Source organism: Aythya marila, assembly GCF_965140915.1.
Source record: "Aythya marila genome assembly, chromosome: 6".
Taxonomy (NCBI): Eukaryota; Metazoa; Chordata; class Aves; order Anseriformes; family Anatidae; genus Aythya; species Aythya marila.
The window spans coordinates 14,606,223-14,622,673 of record NC_139047.1 but is presented as its reverse complement, the minus strand read 5'-3'; the positions used below and the strand labels follow the sequence as shown (position 1 = coordinate 14,622,673).

At 47.1% G+C, this 16,451-nt stretch overlaps 1 protein-coding gene across 1 annotated transcript; it reads right to left on the bottom strand.

Annotated features, from left to right (window-relative positions):
- Positions 1-9,146: 9,146 nt before the first annotated feature.
- NEUROD1 (neuronal differentiation 1) lies at positions 9,147-10,806 on the bottom strand (the record flags this gene model as incomplete). The annotated part of the gene is made up of 2 exons (XM_082763023.1): positions 10,630-10,806; positions 9,147-10,239 (listed from the first exon to the last, which is right to left on the bottom strand). The coding sequence occupies exon 2, from the start codon at positions 10,224-10,226 to the stop codon at positions 9,147-9,149; it is 1,080 nt and encodes a 359-aa protein (XP_082619149.1). The 5' UTR covers positions 10,227-10,239; positions 10,630-10,806.
- Between the last annotated feature and the right edge of the window lie 5,645 nt (positions 10,807-16,451).

Here is a 16,451-nt window from a genome sequence, read left to right as displayed (position 1 = left end):
TGGGCTGCCGGGCGCCCTAACGCAGCCGGCCCCCTCCGGCTTCTTCGTGCCCAGCTGCTTTCACTCCCCTCAGGAGGGCCACAGAGATGCTCCAGCTGCCCGCGTTCATGTAAGCCCCCTCAGAAGTGTTTCTGCTTCTGTGTTACCACCGGTATTGCTATCATTTGGCTTTAGAAAAGTGACATGAACGTGTAACAGCCCTCTCCCGCTACGAGAGGTCAGGTGCCTCCCAGGTGCTGCCTGTGGGGGCTTCGATAAATCAGGTCAGCACCACAGCAGAACTGTGTCGGCCTCAGTGAAAGCCTCAGGGACACACACACACACACCCCTGGAGCACCTCCCGTGGGACAGTGCTCATCCCTCGGCCCCCTCACTTAAAGGCAGGGAAGGGAGACACACTACTTTACTCCCACCCCCTCAGTAAAGGATAGATGTTACTGCCTGCAGGTGTGACAGCTTTACTCACAGCCGCTCTAAGATCCACTGATGACAGTCACATTAGAGCTCCTCTAGCAACCCCAGTTTCTAAGGTGCTTCTGAGCCTGCCAGGGCTTAACTCAGTGGAAAACAGCAAGGTTTTTTTTTAGTTGTGAGTTGTATAATGTCATGCTGGCTTACTAATGCTTGGGAAAATACACTTAAACAAGCAGCTTAGTAATCTTATTACAAATACATAGGACAAGATAAAACCAAGAAGTAGAGCATTAAAATAGAAATACTGCCTTTTGTTGACCATGAGTGATACAAACAGCTCAAGCTATGTTGGGATATCCAAGGTTCTTTGTAGTGGTTGTCTGTCTAGAAGAGAAATACTGTTAGAGAGAGGCAAATCTGTCTGCTGTCAAACCAGCTGAAAGTCTCCAGAGCCAGTAACGGATTTCATGACTATAAAGCTGCCTTTGTTAATAGTTCCATAAAAACCTGTACCAAGTGCTAATTGTGTAGCCAAGAAGACCATTTAAAGAATTGTGGTACAGGTTTTTGATACTCATTTCCATCTATTACTTTGAGTTTAAAACATGCTCTGAACATTTGCTAAATACACAACCTGTAAGTGCTTTTGAATTTGCACCAAGCCATTGATTCAGCTTTAATTAAGTAGCCCTGACAAACCTGCCTGTCTGAGTCACATCACATAAAGCTTCTGATTGCTTAAAGCTGCTAACAATTGTCTTGTTACAACTTTGTCATTATCCCTTAGATTTCCTTTGTTGAAATACAAATATCTTGACTGCAGAGTGATCAGATAAAGTATGAACAATTTAAAATGTGCAAACCACAAAAGTTTTGCATAATATTTTTTTCCACCTAAAGGTGATTGAGTTACAAGGCAGGAAAAGCAGCAAGTGGAAAAAAAAAAAAAAAAAAAAAAAAAAAAACCACACTTGCCTTACCAGTTTATTACTGGCAGAGCTGTAGATGATTCAATTAAAATTGCATCTTGTTTTGGACATCAGTAGTCTCTAATACATTTTCATTCATGTAATTTAAAAAGAAAGCTAAACCATTAAAATGGAGGCACAATTTAAAAATGGATTTAGTTGCATCTACTTTGAGGCAGTATGCTCTTTATAACCTCTACTGTCATTTGTATTTGTTTCTGGGACCATTTACTAGCTTATCCCATCTACAAGTATTATATATTGTCACTAGATTTATCATAAGGTACAGGAAAGGATGAGCTAATAACTTTCTTACAGCCATAAAAAAACTACTCAGAGGAAGACCATTACAGCTCATAAGGGAGTTGCAACATCCTTCAACTAATGTTTTTGAAAGTTCTAAAACTCCAAGTAATGGCAATGGAAACATTTTCACTTAGTAACTTAATAAAAGGTAGTAAATTAAAACAAACAAGTACAGTTGAGAGAATTGCATGTTCCTCCCATGATTTGTCACTGTGCAAGTCTGGTCACTCTTGGTTTACTAACAAAGTCCTCAGTCCCTACAGTCCCTTAAGTAGGAGGCAGACCATTTTTCCTGGAGAAAATGCTATTATATGCAAGTCATATATACTATACACTACTATACATAGTCAATACTATTATATGCAAGTCCCCCTGTATTCAGCTCTGGTGAGGCCGCACCTCAAATATAGTGTTCAGCCAATCATTACAAGTAGGACACTGAGGTGCTTAAGCGAGCCCAGAGAAGGGCAACAAAGCTGGTGAGGGGTCCGGAGAACAAGTCTTATGATTAGCAGGTGAGGGAGCTGGGATTGTTCAGCCTGGAGAAGAGAAGGCTCAAGGGTGACCTTATTGCACTCTGTAGATACCTTAAAGGAGGCTGTAGCAAGGTGGGAGTTGGTCTATTCTCCCACATGCCTAGTGACAGGCTGAGGGGAGAAGGGCTAAAGTTTCACCAGGGTAGGTTTAGGTTGGATATTATGAAGAACTTCTTTACTGAAAATTGTTAGGCATTGGACTGGGCTGCCCAGGGAAGTGGTTGTGTCACCATCCCTGGAGGTCTTTAAAAGACATTTAGATGTAGAGCTTAGTGATATGGTTTAGTGGAGGACTTGTTAGTGTTAGGTCAGAGGTTGGACTGGGTGATCTTGGAAGTCTCTAACCTGGATGATTCTGTGATTTTACTTTTTGAACACTACAGGTTTCAAATTGTTATATTGAATTTGGAAAAAGACAAACAACAACAAAACACCACAGAATAGGCCAGCAATATTTGAACCATTTTTACAAAACTACTACTAGAACTTTCACATGTAGAACTTTCTTATCCTTTCATGTTAAGAGGGTTGTGTATATTGCTGATCCCATGTAACATCCTGGGAGCTGTTCCCATTTTAGATTAAAAGAGATACAAGACAAACAGTAAACCTGTAGCAGTAATTGCATAGTAGGCAGGCAAATGCCAGTCTAGTATACACCACTGAATGTACATGTAGGGCCTTGGTTTGTTCTGCATCTTGGAGCATGGACAGAATTTGGGAGCAGAGCATACAGGTACTTCTGATGGCAATATGAAAGGGACAGCTGGAAGTACCACATTCCACATAAGGAATAAGGATGATATAGAAGGTATTGGAAGTTGCTCAAAGCAGCTAGCTTTGTTATTGTCTGCTCTCTCATGTGCCTTTTGATTCAAATAGTATAGATAAAAGAATGTAGATACACAATAAGTCCTATGCACCTCTTAATAAGGAGTACATTTGCATACATTTGACATAAGAGTCCTTCAAATTAATTTTGCAGCTCTTCAGCCTTCAAAAGCATTCCAGTATTTACAAATATTTAGTGTTCTCCAGACAAAGTAACTATTTTTGAATTTCATGTACATCCTTCAGCTTTAGGGTGACTAATTACACAGCACACAAGGACATCTAGTTCATCAGCAGTTCTGATGATGACAGAGCTTTTTTTTCTCCAGTGATAATTACAGAAAAATATACATTTTTACAATATACCATGAAACAGTTTTGTTGAATGCTTTAGTTTGAAGCCACCTTACTCTATTTCACTTTAGAGCCAGTAGAGCTGCCTTAGAAACTTAACACATTTATATTTTTTTTAAACAGATGGCTCAAGTAAAAGTAGAAAGAGCAGAAAGGAGGAGGGCACCACGGGAAGGGAAGCAAGACCACTGCCAGGGCACAGCAAGGGCCAGCTGCTCCTGGGGGACAGGGAGCCAGGGGGACCCCAGGGTGAGCACAGTGGGGCTGTTCTGGGCAGGGGCCAACACACAGTACCTGAGCAAGGCCACCCAGGCAAGGGTGCCAGCACCAGCTGAAGCACAGATCACTGGCAGGCTCGCTGTGAAGAGGCAGGGCTGAGGCCAGGGCAGGACATCAGGCTGCATGCCTGGCTCTGCACCAGCAGGGCTTGGCACCAGTCAGGGCTGTGACTGAACTGGAGGCCAGCATCCTACAACATGTCTGAGGCAAAGGGGTGAGAACCTTCCAAGCTGAGCTTAAATAACTCTTGGGCAGGTTGCAGGTGGGGCTGGTCAGGGTGATCAAGGCTAGTGAGTGCCCTCAGTGCCCTAGAAGCTGAAATCAGAGGAGTACTAAGGAGCAGAAAGGGCAGCTGAGGGTGACCGCAGGTCGGGCAGGAGCCCCATGTCCCTGAGAGCAGAGCCATGTGTAGCCAGGTTCAGCCAAAAGCCCAGATGGCTGGGCACATCCATTGCTTCGAGGCAGGTCCAACATCAAGCTGGGAAGCAGAGTCAGTGGGGGCAAGTCTGGTGGCAGCAAACACAGCCAGTACCGGTCCGGCAGCCACCAGGGGAGTCCGTAGTGACAAGGCAAGTCCAAGGTCAAGCCAGGATATGAAGTCTGTTTGTCAGGTTGGGGAGGCCTTTGTGGTTTCTCAAAGCTGGCTCTCCACAGTCTGGACCTAGAGGGGACACTGTGTGTTAGGGTGCTGGCCTTGAGGACATGCAGCTAAACCACAAGGGGGGAACATCCTCTGGGCTCAGACAAGAAGCAGCAGAACAGGGAGATGATCCTTAACTAACAGCATTCCTCACTGCATGAAGGAAGTCATCTCTTGCTGTGCTAAGAACCAGTGGATATCTCAGAAATTTCTTTCAGGAGAATGTAGTGAAGGGAGGAAAGATAGGAACAGAAAGTGAGGGAAGTATGGTTAGTGGTTACTGCAAGAGAGCAACCAGGTAAAACAAGCTATTGGGAAATAAATCTTCTCCCTCAAGACAACGAGTAGAAAAATGCAATGAGGTGAATAGGTGAGAAAATGTAAAGCCAGTTTTTGATTCATGGATGGTATGATACTGAAGGTAGGGAATGGAAATTAAGAAGGGGTAAGAGGAGGCTGTGAGGAAATATCCATTGCCTGATCTGGAGAATTTGACTGTATGCTTCTGGTAGCTGGCATGTTTCAGCTATTAGTAGAGGTTTGTTCTGGAGAAATCTGAATTCTGAAATTGGCAGCCTGTCCTTGTCAGGTGTTTTTCTGGCTACAGTGTCTGTTTGTGCAATAAAGGCTTAGTGTGTAGTCAGTTATACTTCAGTTTTTAATTCCCAAATATTAGCTCTTCTTCTTGCATTGCTCCTCTAGAAGGAATATATTTGAACTATCAGCATTAGTTCATCTCTGTTGTGTTGATTTTCCTTGTCTTCAATGAAGAGATATTAAGCAGAATATCAAGCTTTTTACACAGTCAATGAAGTCATAGATTATTTTTTCTGAAGAAAAAATGGTAGCAACAGTCTGTAGAGGAGAGCATTACTGTTACTACATATTATTCTGTATGCCTGAAAAGGAGAAGGAAATCATTAGGGGGAGGGGGAAGGGGGGGGGGGGCAGGGAGAGAGAATGAAGATCAGATAAGGAAAAGAAGGTCTGAAGTTGTAGAGATGGACAAGTTAGTTTAGGACAGATGTCTGCAAAGAAAAGAACAGGAAGGAATGAAAAGGTTGTGCAGGGATGGAGTCTGAAGTGTAAATCATTCCCAAGAGCATCAGGAGATGAAACCAATCTTAATTAAAAATAAAATAAAGAGGAAAATTTGATAATGGAAAGGAATATAATACAAGATTTTATTCACCAGTGGACTTTTTTTTTTTTTCTCTCCACTAAGGTCGATAATGCTTTCTTTTAAGATAATGAAGTTTTAATATGAATCTTCTGTTGTTCTGTCACCAAAATGTTAGCAAATAATGTATAATGTAATTTCTTCTATTTTATTTCATACAAAATGCAGTAATTATGCTGCAAACTGCTACAGTCTAGGAAACTGAAAGGCGGAGCTCTAAGTCTATGTTTTACATACCCTGTAGGCAACCTAAATACTTAAGAGAACGCTTTGAGAGCATTGTCAGTTTTAATTTTGTATTGCATAGCTTCTGACAGTTTGTTAAATACATATATGAATTATTTAAAAAACATTTATGTACATATTTAACGAACAGTCTATTTGTAGGTCTTCAGATCACTGGTTCAATATGTATTCATGTATGATGTTTTTCAAGACTTTGTAGTTTGGGATTTTCAGCTAAGGAATGAGTGTGGAGCATTTGTTAATTTCTGAAATAATTACTATACAATCTGTCTTGGTGAATAGAAGCAAAGACCAATTTCTGCATGTTTTTCCTGACGGTTCACCAAGCAAATTTTGATTTATGTGAGTTCTTCCTGAATAGGAATGAGTGAGAATTGAGAGATTATTCCTCTACGTGCTGTATATACACACAGTACAAGTGGACTGTAGCTCTGAAATTTCTAAAACTATCTGATAAGGTTCTTCATTGTGAAGGAGCACTGCACTGTTAATAACCTTTTCTTTCCAAGAGGAGGATGAATTATATTTTTAATATGTCAAAAGCCACCATTCAGGTCAGGGTGAACCCGGTTTTGATGAGCTACAATGCTGCAATAATTGTAGGAATTGGCACACTTGTCGATGTGACCCATCGTAGTCGGGGGCCTTGGCTGTGCCACAGGCAGCGAGGACCAGCAGCCCCCAGTCCTGGCCTGTTGCTTCAGAAAACCTAGAAGGGTGAAACCATGGGCTGTGAGTGTTGTGCACACTGCTCCTGCAGAGATGGCCCCGGTGCTGCCTTCTCGAGCATGCACCAGGGGCAGAACAATTTCTGCTGTCCAAGAAGCGTGGCAGAAAGAAGGGGAAGGCCACTTGTCTCAAAGACCTGCAAAAATAGCGTTCTAGGCCTCCGCTGGATTACCCAGCATGTTTGTGGGGATGACTCAACCCCTCGGTTTCCTCCGCATGAGGAAGTTAGATAATCCCACTATAGCCTTAGTTAATTAGAGATATGTTCATAAGAGAAGAACGGTGTGAGTAATTCTTTCCTTTGAAAGAGACCTTGATAGACCTTCCTGTGGGAGTCATGAGCAGAGATTTCAGGATTTAGCCTGATATTAACAGTAAGAAAAAATAAATATCATGGAGGCAGCAGGAGCAGCACCAGAGGGGGGGGGGGGGGGGGAAAAAAAAAAAAAAAAAAAAAAAAAAAAGATCTCCAGTATTTTATAAGGGGGGAAAAAAAAAAAAAAAAAAAAAAAAAAACTAAACTAATTGAAATAACAAAACAACAAAACTCACAAGTGATTTGTAAAGTGGAGCCTCCAGTTACCAAAATGCCTAATTAATTTTCCTTATTAGGTTGCTCATAACATTAAAATATTATTTCCTCTAAAGTATTGCCATAGCAGACACTCAGATAGCCTAGCTAGATCCTTTAAGTAAATTGCATTGGCTAGCGGAGTTGAATTTCGTTATTAAGTATAGAAAAGGAAAAAAAAAAAATGAAAAGAAAGAAAGAAAAAGGTACTTGAAAAGGTTTCTTGTGGTTTGGAAATGCCTTCCAAATATTCATTAAACATTTAAGCGACTAAATTCGCAGAATATGTTCCCGACATTGGCACTGGTTCTGCGGTATTCCTCTCATCAGATGGAAGTGGTGCGTGTTGTGCGGAGCGCATTCATGCATAACCAATATCATTTTCATAAATTAAAACCTCCCCTGCAGAAGGAACATCTGTGCCTGCCTTTGAATAAAGACGGTGGCACTCCAGTGGCCCCTGCCCGACTGCAAGAATCCCCGAGCGGCGGCGGCCGGGGGCCGAAGGGCCCGCCGAGCCCGGCCCGGCTTCTTCCGACGGGCTGAAAACCGGCGGCCGCGTCCCGACCCGGGGCCACCACTCCGGGCAAGTCGGTCCCGGTGCCGGCGACCTGTTGGCAGCCGCTGCTGCTGCCCGCCGGGGAACGGCGCGGCCGCCCCTCCGCGCTCTTCGGCCGCGCAACCGGCAGCGACCCCTGCCCCAAGGCCCCCCTCCCCAGTCCCGTCCCCTAAATCCTCCCCCCTCTTCTTCCTCCTCCTCCCCACAGCCGTGAGCGTTTGGCCCCGGCCCCGCGGGGGAGGCGAAGAACGCGCGTCCCGCTCCCGTGCTGGTCGGTTGTTTTTAACGCCAATTTTATTCTACAAATAATAAGTGGTGCACCTTTCATGAGCTATCCCAATAAAACAATAATCCCATAGGAATTACACTAAGAAAAAAAAAAAATCACATTTAAGGAGAAATGCAACATTCGACCAAATGTTCAATACTATGTTGTTGCAAAAGGACGGATGTTCTCTAAAATCCCAGTGTGCATTACACCATAATATACAGGATTACAAACAAAATTACAGTACAGATTGATTCCAGTTGAACCAGCATTACATTTCAAACAGCACTTATTCTGGACTGCATTGTACATGCAATAGCTATTGTTCTAATTACGGATTAAATGGTTTGAATTTGTTTCAAGCTACCGTACTAATCGACTACAATAGGTATATAGCCCAACTTCAACAACCTGATTAGTTTTAGGTTCCAATTTATAAGATGAATATATGACAACCACGGATCGTGTGAATATGTATAAAATCATGCATTTATATCGTCCGGAAACATTAACATCTTCAAGTTCTCTTCAGAAAAAAAAAAAAAAAAAAAAAAAAAGGAAAAAGGAAAAAAAAAAGAAAAAAACACCACGGAATGCAGAGGGGTTCAAAGACTGAAAAGAAACAGTGCAAATTGTACGTGATAGTCAAGCAGCTTTTGATTTAAAAAGGGTGTTGGCATTTGCTCATAATATTTATATACAAGTTTGTGCAAGTCATGTGTTGAATTGATATGTTTTAATAGAAAATAAGTCTCTCGTTCTTATATCTTCTCAAGAGCTAGGGATCTGGTTCTTATTGTCAGGGGAAAAGGAACAAAAAAAAAAAAAAAGAAAAGAAACAAAAAAAGGAAAAAAAGACTTTCATGGGAAAGAAATTGCCCGGATTGCGCTTATTTTGTTTTTCTTTAACTATTCGAAAGGAAAGAAGTGCTAAGGCAACATAACTTCTCTAAGCACTTTTCTGCTGGTTTAAATTAGTTAAATTATTTTGTATAAATTAGATATAATTCTACCTTTCCAGTATGTATAAAAATCGATGAAGCTGCATGGTTTAAAATAGGAAATTCACGTTATAAAAAGTCATTAAAAATTCTGTACAAAATCACAACAAAATAATTCGGCATGGGAAAGGTAACAAGTAGGAAAACGTTGGTTGAAAAATAGAGATCTCCTATATACTTCGTAATTGGCCCATCGCTAGGTTAAAAATTGCATAGATCCTAATTATTGCTTGCGGTTTCGGCGGCCCGGGCGGGTGGCGGGGGTCAGTCGTGGAAGATGGCGTTGAGCGGGGCGCTCAGGACCCGCTCGTGGGGCGGGTGGCCCTCGTAGGGCGCCCCCAGGCCGTCCAGGGGCAGCTCGCAGCGGGCGGCGGCGCCCGAGAAGACGGCGGCGGCGTGGCCGGGCGCGGCGGCCAGGGAGGCGGCGGGGTAGTGCATGGTGAAGGCGTAGCTCTTGTCGAAGTCGGCGGCGGGCTCGTGCTTGAAGGAGAAGTTGCCGTTGATGCTGAGGGGCGGGCTGAGCGGGCCGTCGAAGGCGGGGCTGGCGCCGTCGGGGAGGCCGCCCTCGAAGAAAGGCTCGAGCGCGGCGCCGTAGGCGTGCGGCGGCTTGAGGTGGAAGAGGTGGGAGCTGTCCATGGTGCCGTAGGGCGGGCTGGGCAGCCCCGGCGACTGGTACGGGTAGGGGGGCGCCGCGAAGGGCGCCCCGGCCGCCGGCATGTGCGGCGGCACGTCCGGGCTCTGCTCGGGCAGGAAAGTCCGCGGGTTGAGCTGCAGGCAGCCGGCCACCAGGTTGGTGGTGGGCTGCGACAGGCCCTTGCACAGGGTCTGCACGAAGGAGACGAGGTCCGGGCTCTTGCCGGAGCGCAGGATCTCGGAGAGCGCCCAGATGTAGTTCTTGGCCAGGCGCAGCGTCTCGATCTTGGAGAGCTTCTGCGTCTTGGAGTAGCAGGGCACCACCTTGCGCAGGTTGTCCAGGGCCGCGTTCAGCCCGTGCATGCGGTTGCGCTCCCGGGCGTTGGCCTTCATGCGCCGCAGCTTGAAGCGCTCCATGCGCGCCTTGGTCATCTTCTTCTTCTTGGGGCCCCGCCGCTTGGGCTTCTGCTCGTCGTCGTCGTCGTCGTCCTCCTCTTCCTCCTCCTCGTCCAGATCATCCTCCTCGTCCTCCTCCTCGCCGTTGCGCAGCGGGTCCTCCTCGGCCTCGGCGGGCAGCGCCTCCAGGTCCTCCTCCTTCTTGTCGGCCTCGTGCTCCTCGTCCTGCGAGCTCAGGCACTCGTCCGCCCAGCCCGGGGGGCCCTGCGCCGGGGGCTCGCCCATCAGCCCGCTCTCGCTGTACGACTTGGTCATGGCGAGCGCCTGCCTGCCGGGGGGACGGGGATGGGGACGGGGGGGACACAAGCGCCGTGTCAGCAGCGGGAAAGGCACCCGGGGGACGTGTGTCCCGGCACCGTTACACAACGCGCCGGGCGGTTTAAGCAGATTACGCTTTAGGGGGTGACACCGCCGGGTACCTGCCCTCCCTCCCCGCCCCGACGGCGCCCGCCGCCTCCCGCCGGGGCTCCCCCTGCCCGGCCACCGGCTCCCCCGCGGTAACAGGTGCGGGGCCGGCCCCGCTCCCCGCTCCCCGTTCCTTGGGCGGAACAATGCGGGGCGGCAGCGGGATGGACGGGGCACCCGCGCGCCCGGTCCGGCGACAAAGCCCCCCTCCCGGCCGGCCGCCCCGACGCCGCGGAGCGCTGCCCCCCGTTACCTCCGCTCCTCAGCCGGTGCAGCGCGGCGCCGGTCGCATAACCCCGCCGCTGCCGGCGCCCGCTCCGTGCGAGGGCGCCGCGCGTGTTTCCGCGGGGCGCAGCGCCGGCCGCCCCGGTTATATAGCGGGGACGGCGCTGCGCGGCGGCGGCGGCGGTGGCGGCGGGCGGGGAGCGGAGCGGGGGGGGCCGGGGGCCGGGGCCGCGCCGCTCGCCCCCGCCCCCCGCCGCGCCTCGCCCCGCCCCGCCCCGCCCCGCCGGGCGCCGCCATCTGCCACCGGGGCCATTGTTCCGCCCCCCCCCGGGTGGCCCCGGGGCTGCGGGAGGGGACCAGAGGGGACGGGAGGGGACGGGAGGGGACGAGGTGGTGGCACCGCGCACCGGGGCGCGGGGATGCGCGACGGCTCCGGGGTTCCCCGCCGCGCCCGCCCCGTCCGTCCCGCCGCGCCCCCCGCGCCCCCGGCCGGGGTTCCCCCGGCAGCCGGCGCTGCCTCCCCGGCTCGGCCGTCCCCGGCTCCGGGGCTCCGGTTCCCCACCTTCCCGTCCCTCCCCGGCTCCGGCCTCATGATTGCATCGCTCCAAGCGTCCCTTTTCTCCCCCGGACCCAGACTCCTCCTTCTCCATCTGGCTTCTCATTTGGCTTCTGCTTGTTTTGCTCCCGAATCTTTTTCCCTTTTTCTTTTTCCCTTTTCCCTTTTTCCCTTTTCTTTTTCCCCTTTCACTTTATCACCCTTTTTATTTTTCCGTTTTTCTCTTTCCCTTTCTTTTTCCTTCCTTTTCTTTTACTTTACCTTTTCACTTTTTCGTTTTTCCTTTTCTCTTTTTCGTTTCCTTTCACTTCCTTTAATTTTCCCCTTCCCCGTTTCCATTTTTTTTTCTGTTTTCTTTTTTATTTCTCTATTTGTCTTTATTATTATTATTTCTCTTTTTTTTTACTTCTTTTTTGTCTTCTTTTGCTTTGTCTTCCTGTTTTCTTTCCCTTTCATATTTCTATTTTTCCTGTCTTTTCCCTGTTCCTTTATTTTCTTTTCCGTTTTTCTTTTCCCCTTTTTCTTTCTCCTTTTCTGTCGCTCTTCCCCCGCCCCCCCGCGGCGCGACACGCGAGCCGCACGCGTCCCAACCGAGCTGCGCCCCCCCGGCCGCCCCCAGGGCTCTGCCCCCCTCGCCGGGGGCGCAGCCGGGGCCGGGCCCTGGCCCGGGGGGGGGACAGGGGGGGAAGAAGAGCCCTGGAAACGCCTTGCGGCTGTCCGGAGCGTCGGAGCCGCTCCCGAGGAAATCTCCTGGGTTTGCGGCATTATCTTAATTAAGATAATTGATTCATATTGCACCTGCGAGAGTGCGGGGAAAGGATGCGTCCCCAAATAGCTCAAAGCTATTGGAGAGGGGAAGCCGCGCTGTGATTTAGCGAGTGATTTACTGCCTGGGCGGCGCGGGCGGGCCGCGCTCTGCGCTCTCTCTCCCCAGCCAGGCACTGCCCGAATGATCCTAAAAGCAAACCCCAACCAACCCAAAAGTGCCGCCTCGCCTGACCCCGGCTCCGCACCGCACCTCGGAGCCGCGCTGGGAAAGGGCGAGCGCGGCATTGCCCTCCCGGGGGGCTGCCCCTCGCCCCTCTGCGGCCGGGAGCTGACCGGAGGGAGGGGAGGGAAGGGAGAGCAGGGCGTGAGGGAGGGCAGGGGGGCGAGGGAGGGCGCCCCGGAGCCGGGGGTGTCCGGGGGGTGCGCGGCTCGGGGCCGCGGAGCCGAGCTGGGTGCGCCCGCACCGGGCCAGCTGCTCCCGGGGAGACGCGCGGCGGTGCTGGAAACCGGTGGGAAATGATAGAGGTGCCGTTTCTGCCTTTTTTTTTTTTTTTTTCTTTAGAACTCAGTTTATTAATGTTATTGAGCCTTTTTTTTTTTTTTTTTTTTTTTTTTTTTTTTCCGTTAGATAAATGCTGTCGTTGTTTTAATTCTATAAATGTGAACTTCTATTTAGTTAATGGAAAAGACGTCGCCACCAAGGTTTAATTATCAGCTTTTTAAATGACTGTTTTAGGCAAGCACACACAATTATGAAATCACAATAGATTTAAAATATCGTTCAAATTGATTAAAAACCAAAAACAAATCAGAGAAGTACGTACTATTAAAGCAAATGTCTAAATCGTATTGGTAGGCCAGCTACTGCTTGAGCTCGAGTTTAAATAACATCAACAGCCTCCGCTATTGGTGTCAAACCACCTCTGTTATTAGGAAAAAGGTTTCTTATCAGGTGGGATTTAGATGCTGTTATAACTGCAAAATTTAATTATTTTTGATCCAGGCATTTACCCCCAGAGTCCCACCTTGTTTAAATAAAGTGTTTTCTTTCCTCTTGAACAAATGCATTTCCATTTGAATTAAATATTGATAATTTGACCTTTTAGTTCCTTTAACTAATCAAAAGGAAAAAAAAATCCGAATGTAGATCCTAGTGCCTTGCCCTAGTGGGTCTTTCCGCTTGAATAGACACTGAGATTAAATGAGTCAAACTTCCTCTTTCATTGCACTCTCTTTGCACTAATTGCTTATGCAAAAATGCAGATTTGTATTAATTAGTAACTCCGCTGATTAGTTTGGTGGTATTTTCACGTAATAAATCATGCCACAGACACGATTTTTGGCACGTCCCCAGTAGTGGCTCAGGATGCAATAAGTTTTCCATATTAAATAAAATCTTAGACTAAATCTACCTTTTCGTCGCAGGTACACTGTGTACCACCTGCTGTATGCACCTGCTACGGGAAATTACCTTCTGTCCCTGGCAAGCCTCTTTCCCTTCCTTAATAATGCACTATTCTTCACAGGGTGTAGACTTTAAAATGTGAATCATGAATCACAGAATCAAACAATTAGATAAATCTGATGTTATTCTTAACCCTTTCACATGAATAATGCTCATTTTTAAGGGTATGAAACCTATTTAAGATGCATCAGATATAGAGTTTTTTCTTTTCCTTCCTCTGCCCTGCTATTTGAGCTCCTTTTACAGCACCATTCCCTGCGTTGCCCGATTTATAATGCAGAATAACATTTTTTTTTTTCTAGTTCCTCCTCCTTCTTTGAGTTGCAGAGACTGACCTTTTATAAGCAGGACACTGTTTAGCTGGTGTTTTTGTTGGGTACAGAGGCCTCAGCAGAAAGAAGGCTTCACAGCATCAGTCGTGGCATCTACACGGAACTGAAAACGTCCCCACTTGCCCACATCGTGAAGGCAGTGTGAGACTTTGCGGAGTACACACAGGCTGATGTGGCCGGTATCTTAGATCTACAGCTGAAAAATTTTTTTCCAAATTATTTCCCAAATTACCCCAAATAGTGCCTGTCTGTCTGTTCCCCTCGGACAGGGTTGTTTGTGCTTCACACCTTTTCCCAAGCCAGTCAGCACAACAAATACCCCTGCCAGCTCAGCCCTTGGAAAGAAGAATAAGAGCTTCCAACTGAATACAAACGAAGCAGACGCTGGTATTATTTCCTTGTAGGTGACAATTTTGGGCGCAGATCCTAAAGAAACCTTTGCCTTGCTCCTGCCAGCCTCCCACTTGTGTGCAGGGCTGCTGCTGCAAACAAGCCTGCAGGATCTGGCCTTTGGCCCCCAGTCTAACCAGTGCGATGGGGTGGAAGAGCAGCACGCACAGGTGCCAGCAGATTATCCAAAGCTTTGCTGAGATTAAAATCTTGTCTCAATATGAGTTATTGCATATTCTCTAAATAGAAATCTCCTTAGTGGTGGCTTTAAAGGGTCTGCTTTTGTTTTCCCCTGAGAGAAAATAATGGTTGAACTGCAGGCTATACACATAATAGCTTGCACATTCATTCCCTATGGCCATGTGAGCTGAACATTTTGCAAAAATTTGCAGTTCCTAGCAAAAAATCTCAGTTTGTTTAGTGTTCCTTTCTTCAAGAGAAAAAGCAAAAGTCAAAACACTCTTACTGCGTTACACTAAAAATGATCCTGATTAATTTCAGAACATGGATACTTATTTTAGCTATATCCCAACAACAAAACAAGGAAGGTTAAATCAATGATCCAGTGGGATGGAAAAAGAGATTCAAATAATCATTAAATCTTATTACATAATGCGGCTTTGTTTTTACCTCTCAGAGTGAGTTCACACCTGGGTTTGGGCTTTAAGTGCTCCACAGTGAGCTGGGCATGATGGAGAATCAATTGTTTTCCCATCACAGCACAGTGCAGCCTCGACATCTGGAGAACCAAGCCAGTCAAATGAAACACTTTCTAAGCACTGTAAGTGTGTATGAGGATATTCTCCATTTCATTCAGTGCTGCATTTTGAGTGGTTGCCTTCCTAAGCCATCCCTGTATTCAACCCGAAGTTAGCCACATAAATGCCACTAGCATTTCACAATAGTGCAGGATACTCCCAAGAAAGTGTGTTGTCACATATGACAGCTCCTCAGCAGTGCTAGCACTGCATGGCATGTACTATGGGGTGCAGAGGGAATAGTGATGCTTGCATTGTTGCTCCTAGAAAAGCCTGCAAACAAGCCCATCAAGTCCATGCTATAGTTGCTATTGTCCATGGTGCAAACTCTTTCACAGAACAGGGGGCTGCAACTGAAGAAGCAACTCCATGCAGTCATCTGGTAGTCAGCCTTCAACAACCTGCTCTTCTCCAACTTCCCACCCTGATAAGATTCTTGAACTGTCTTAACAGTCCACTGCAAATACAACCTGTTCTCGTGCAATGTTCTCCATTATGGCATCCTAATATTCATTTAAATCTATCCTAATATTCATTTAAATAAGTTATATAAATATTAAAGCCATAGGACAGTGACCTAGAACAACATGCACATAAACAGCCTGTAGTGACACTCCAAGGACTTTCAAAGGCAAGTTTCCTCTAAGATCAAAAAGAAAGCTGAAATACAAAATATTTTATTGTAAATTCTTGTGGAAAATTAACTTCCTCTGATCTTGCAGTAAGGAAGATAAAAGGGGCCAAGCACCTGAGACTTGTAAGCCTTGTTCGGGTGCTCACTGTATAAGAATTGAGGGTCATTGACTTTAAGTAATTGTGGGAGAAAGGTGGGCAAGCTGGGGAAAAAAAAGAGGGCGACTAGGAATGATCTACACACCACAGGGTGCCAGGTGCCCTTTGCAGGAAGGCTGGCTTTAGTAGAGTTATGGCATGAGTGAATGCCAGGGAAGCAATTGCTAAGGATGTTCTGGAGGGAGTCATCTCACAGGGAGAGGTCCTGAATGCAGCGCTCCAGCCAAGGCTTCAGGAGAGAGCAGACTTCAGAGGTGCAGGGGCTGAAGCACATGCCACCAGGCACACACACACTTCTCTCCTGTGCCCAGGTAGATCTTTCATAGAAGTCACTCCTGCCCAGGAAAGGGCTGCTTTTTGCTAGTCATCTTCTGAGGCCAGAGAAAAGCATGTCCCAGAAAGCTGTAGCACTCTCGTCTGCCTTAGTCCTTCTGTCAGAATTTTCTTCTTGCTGCTGAGCCTTGGCTTGGTTTATGTGGATTCCCAAGAGAGGAAGAACATGCTGGTAAATCACTGTCTTTCTTCCACAACTGAGCTCCAGTTACATGCCACTATGGTAATATAAATATTTACTCATTTTGTCCCTCTTCACCCTTGTAAGAGGATAAGAGCATCTGGCCCTTTGTTAGTAGTCTATTGTCAATTTGCTGGAGCATCCACTTGTTTATGCTCACTTGTACAAGAACACATAAATAACCTTCCTCTCCTCTGTTCTGTAGAGCACAGCCACTGCTGAAAGTCGGTGTTAAACCTACTGTTCTAGCGGGAGTGGAGAACTCCTCTGAATGC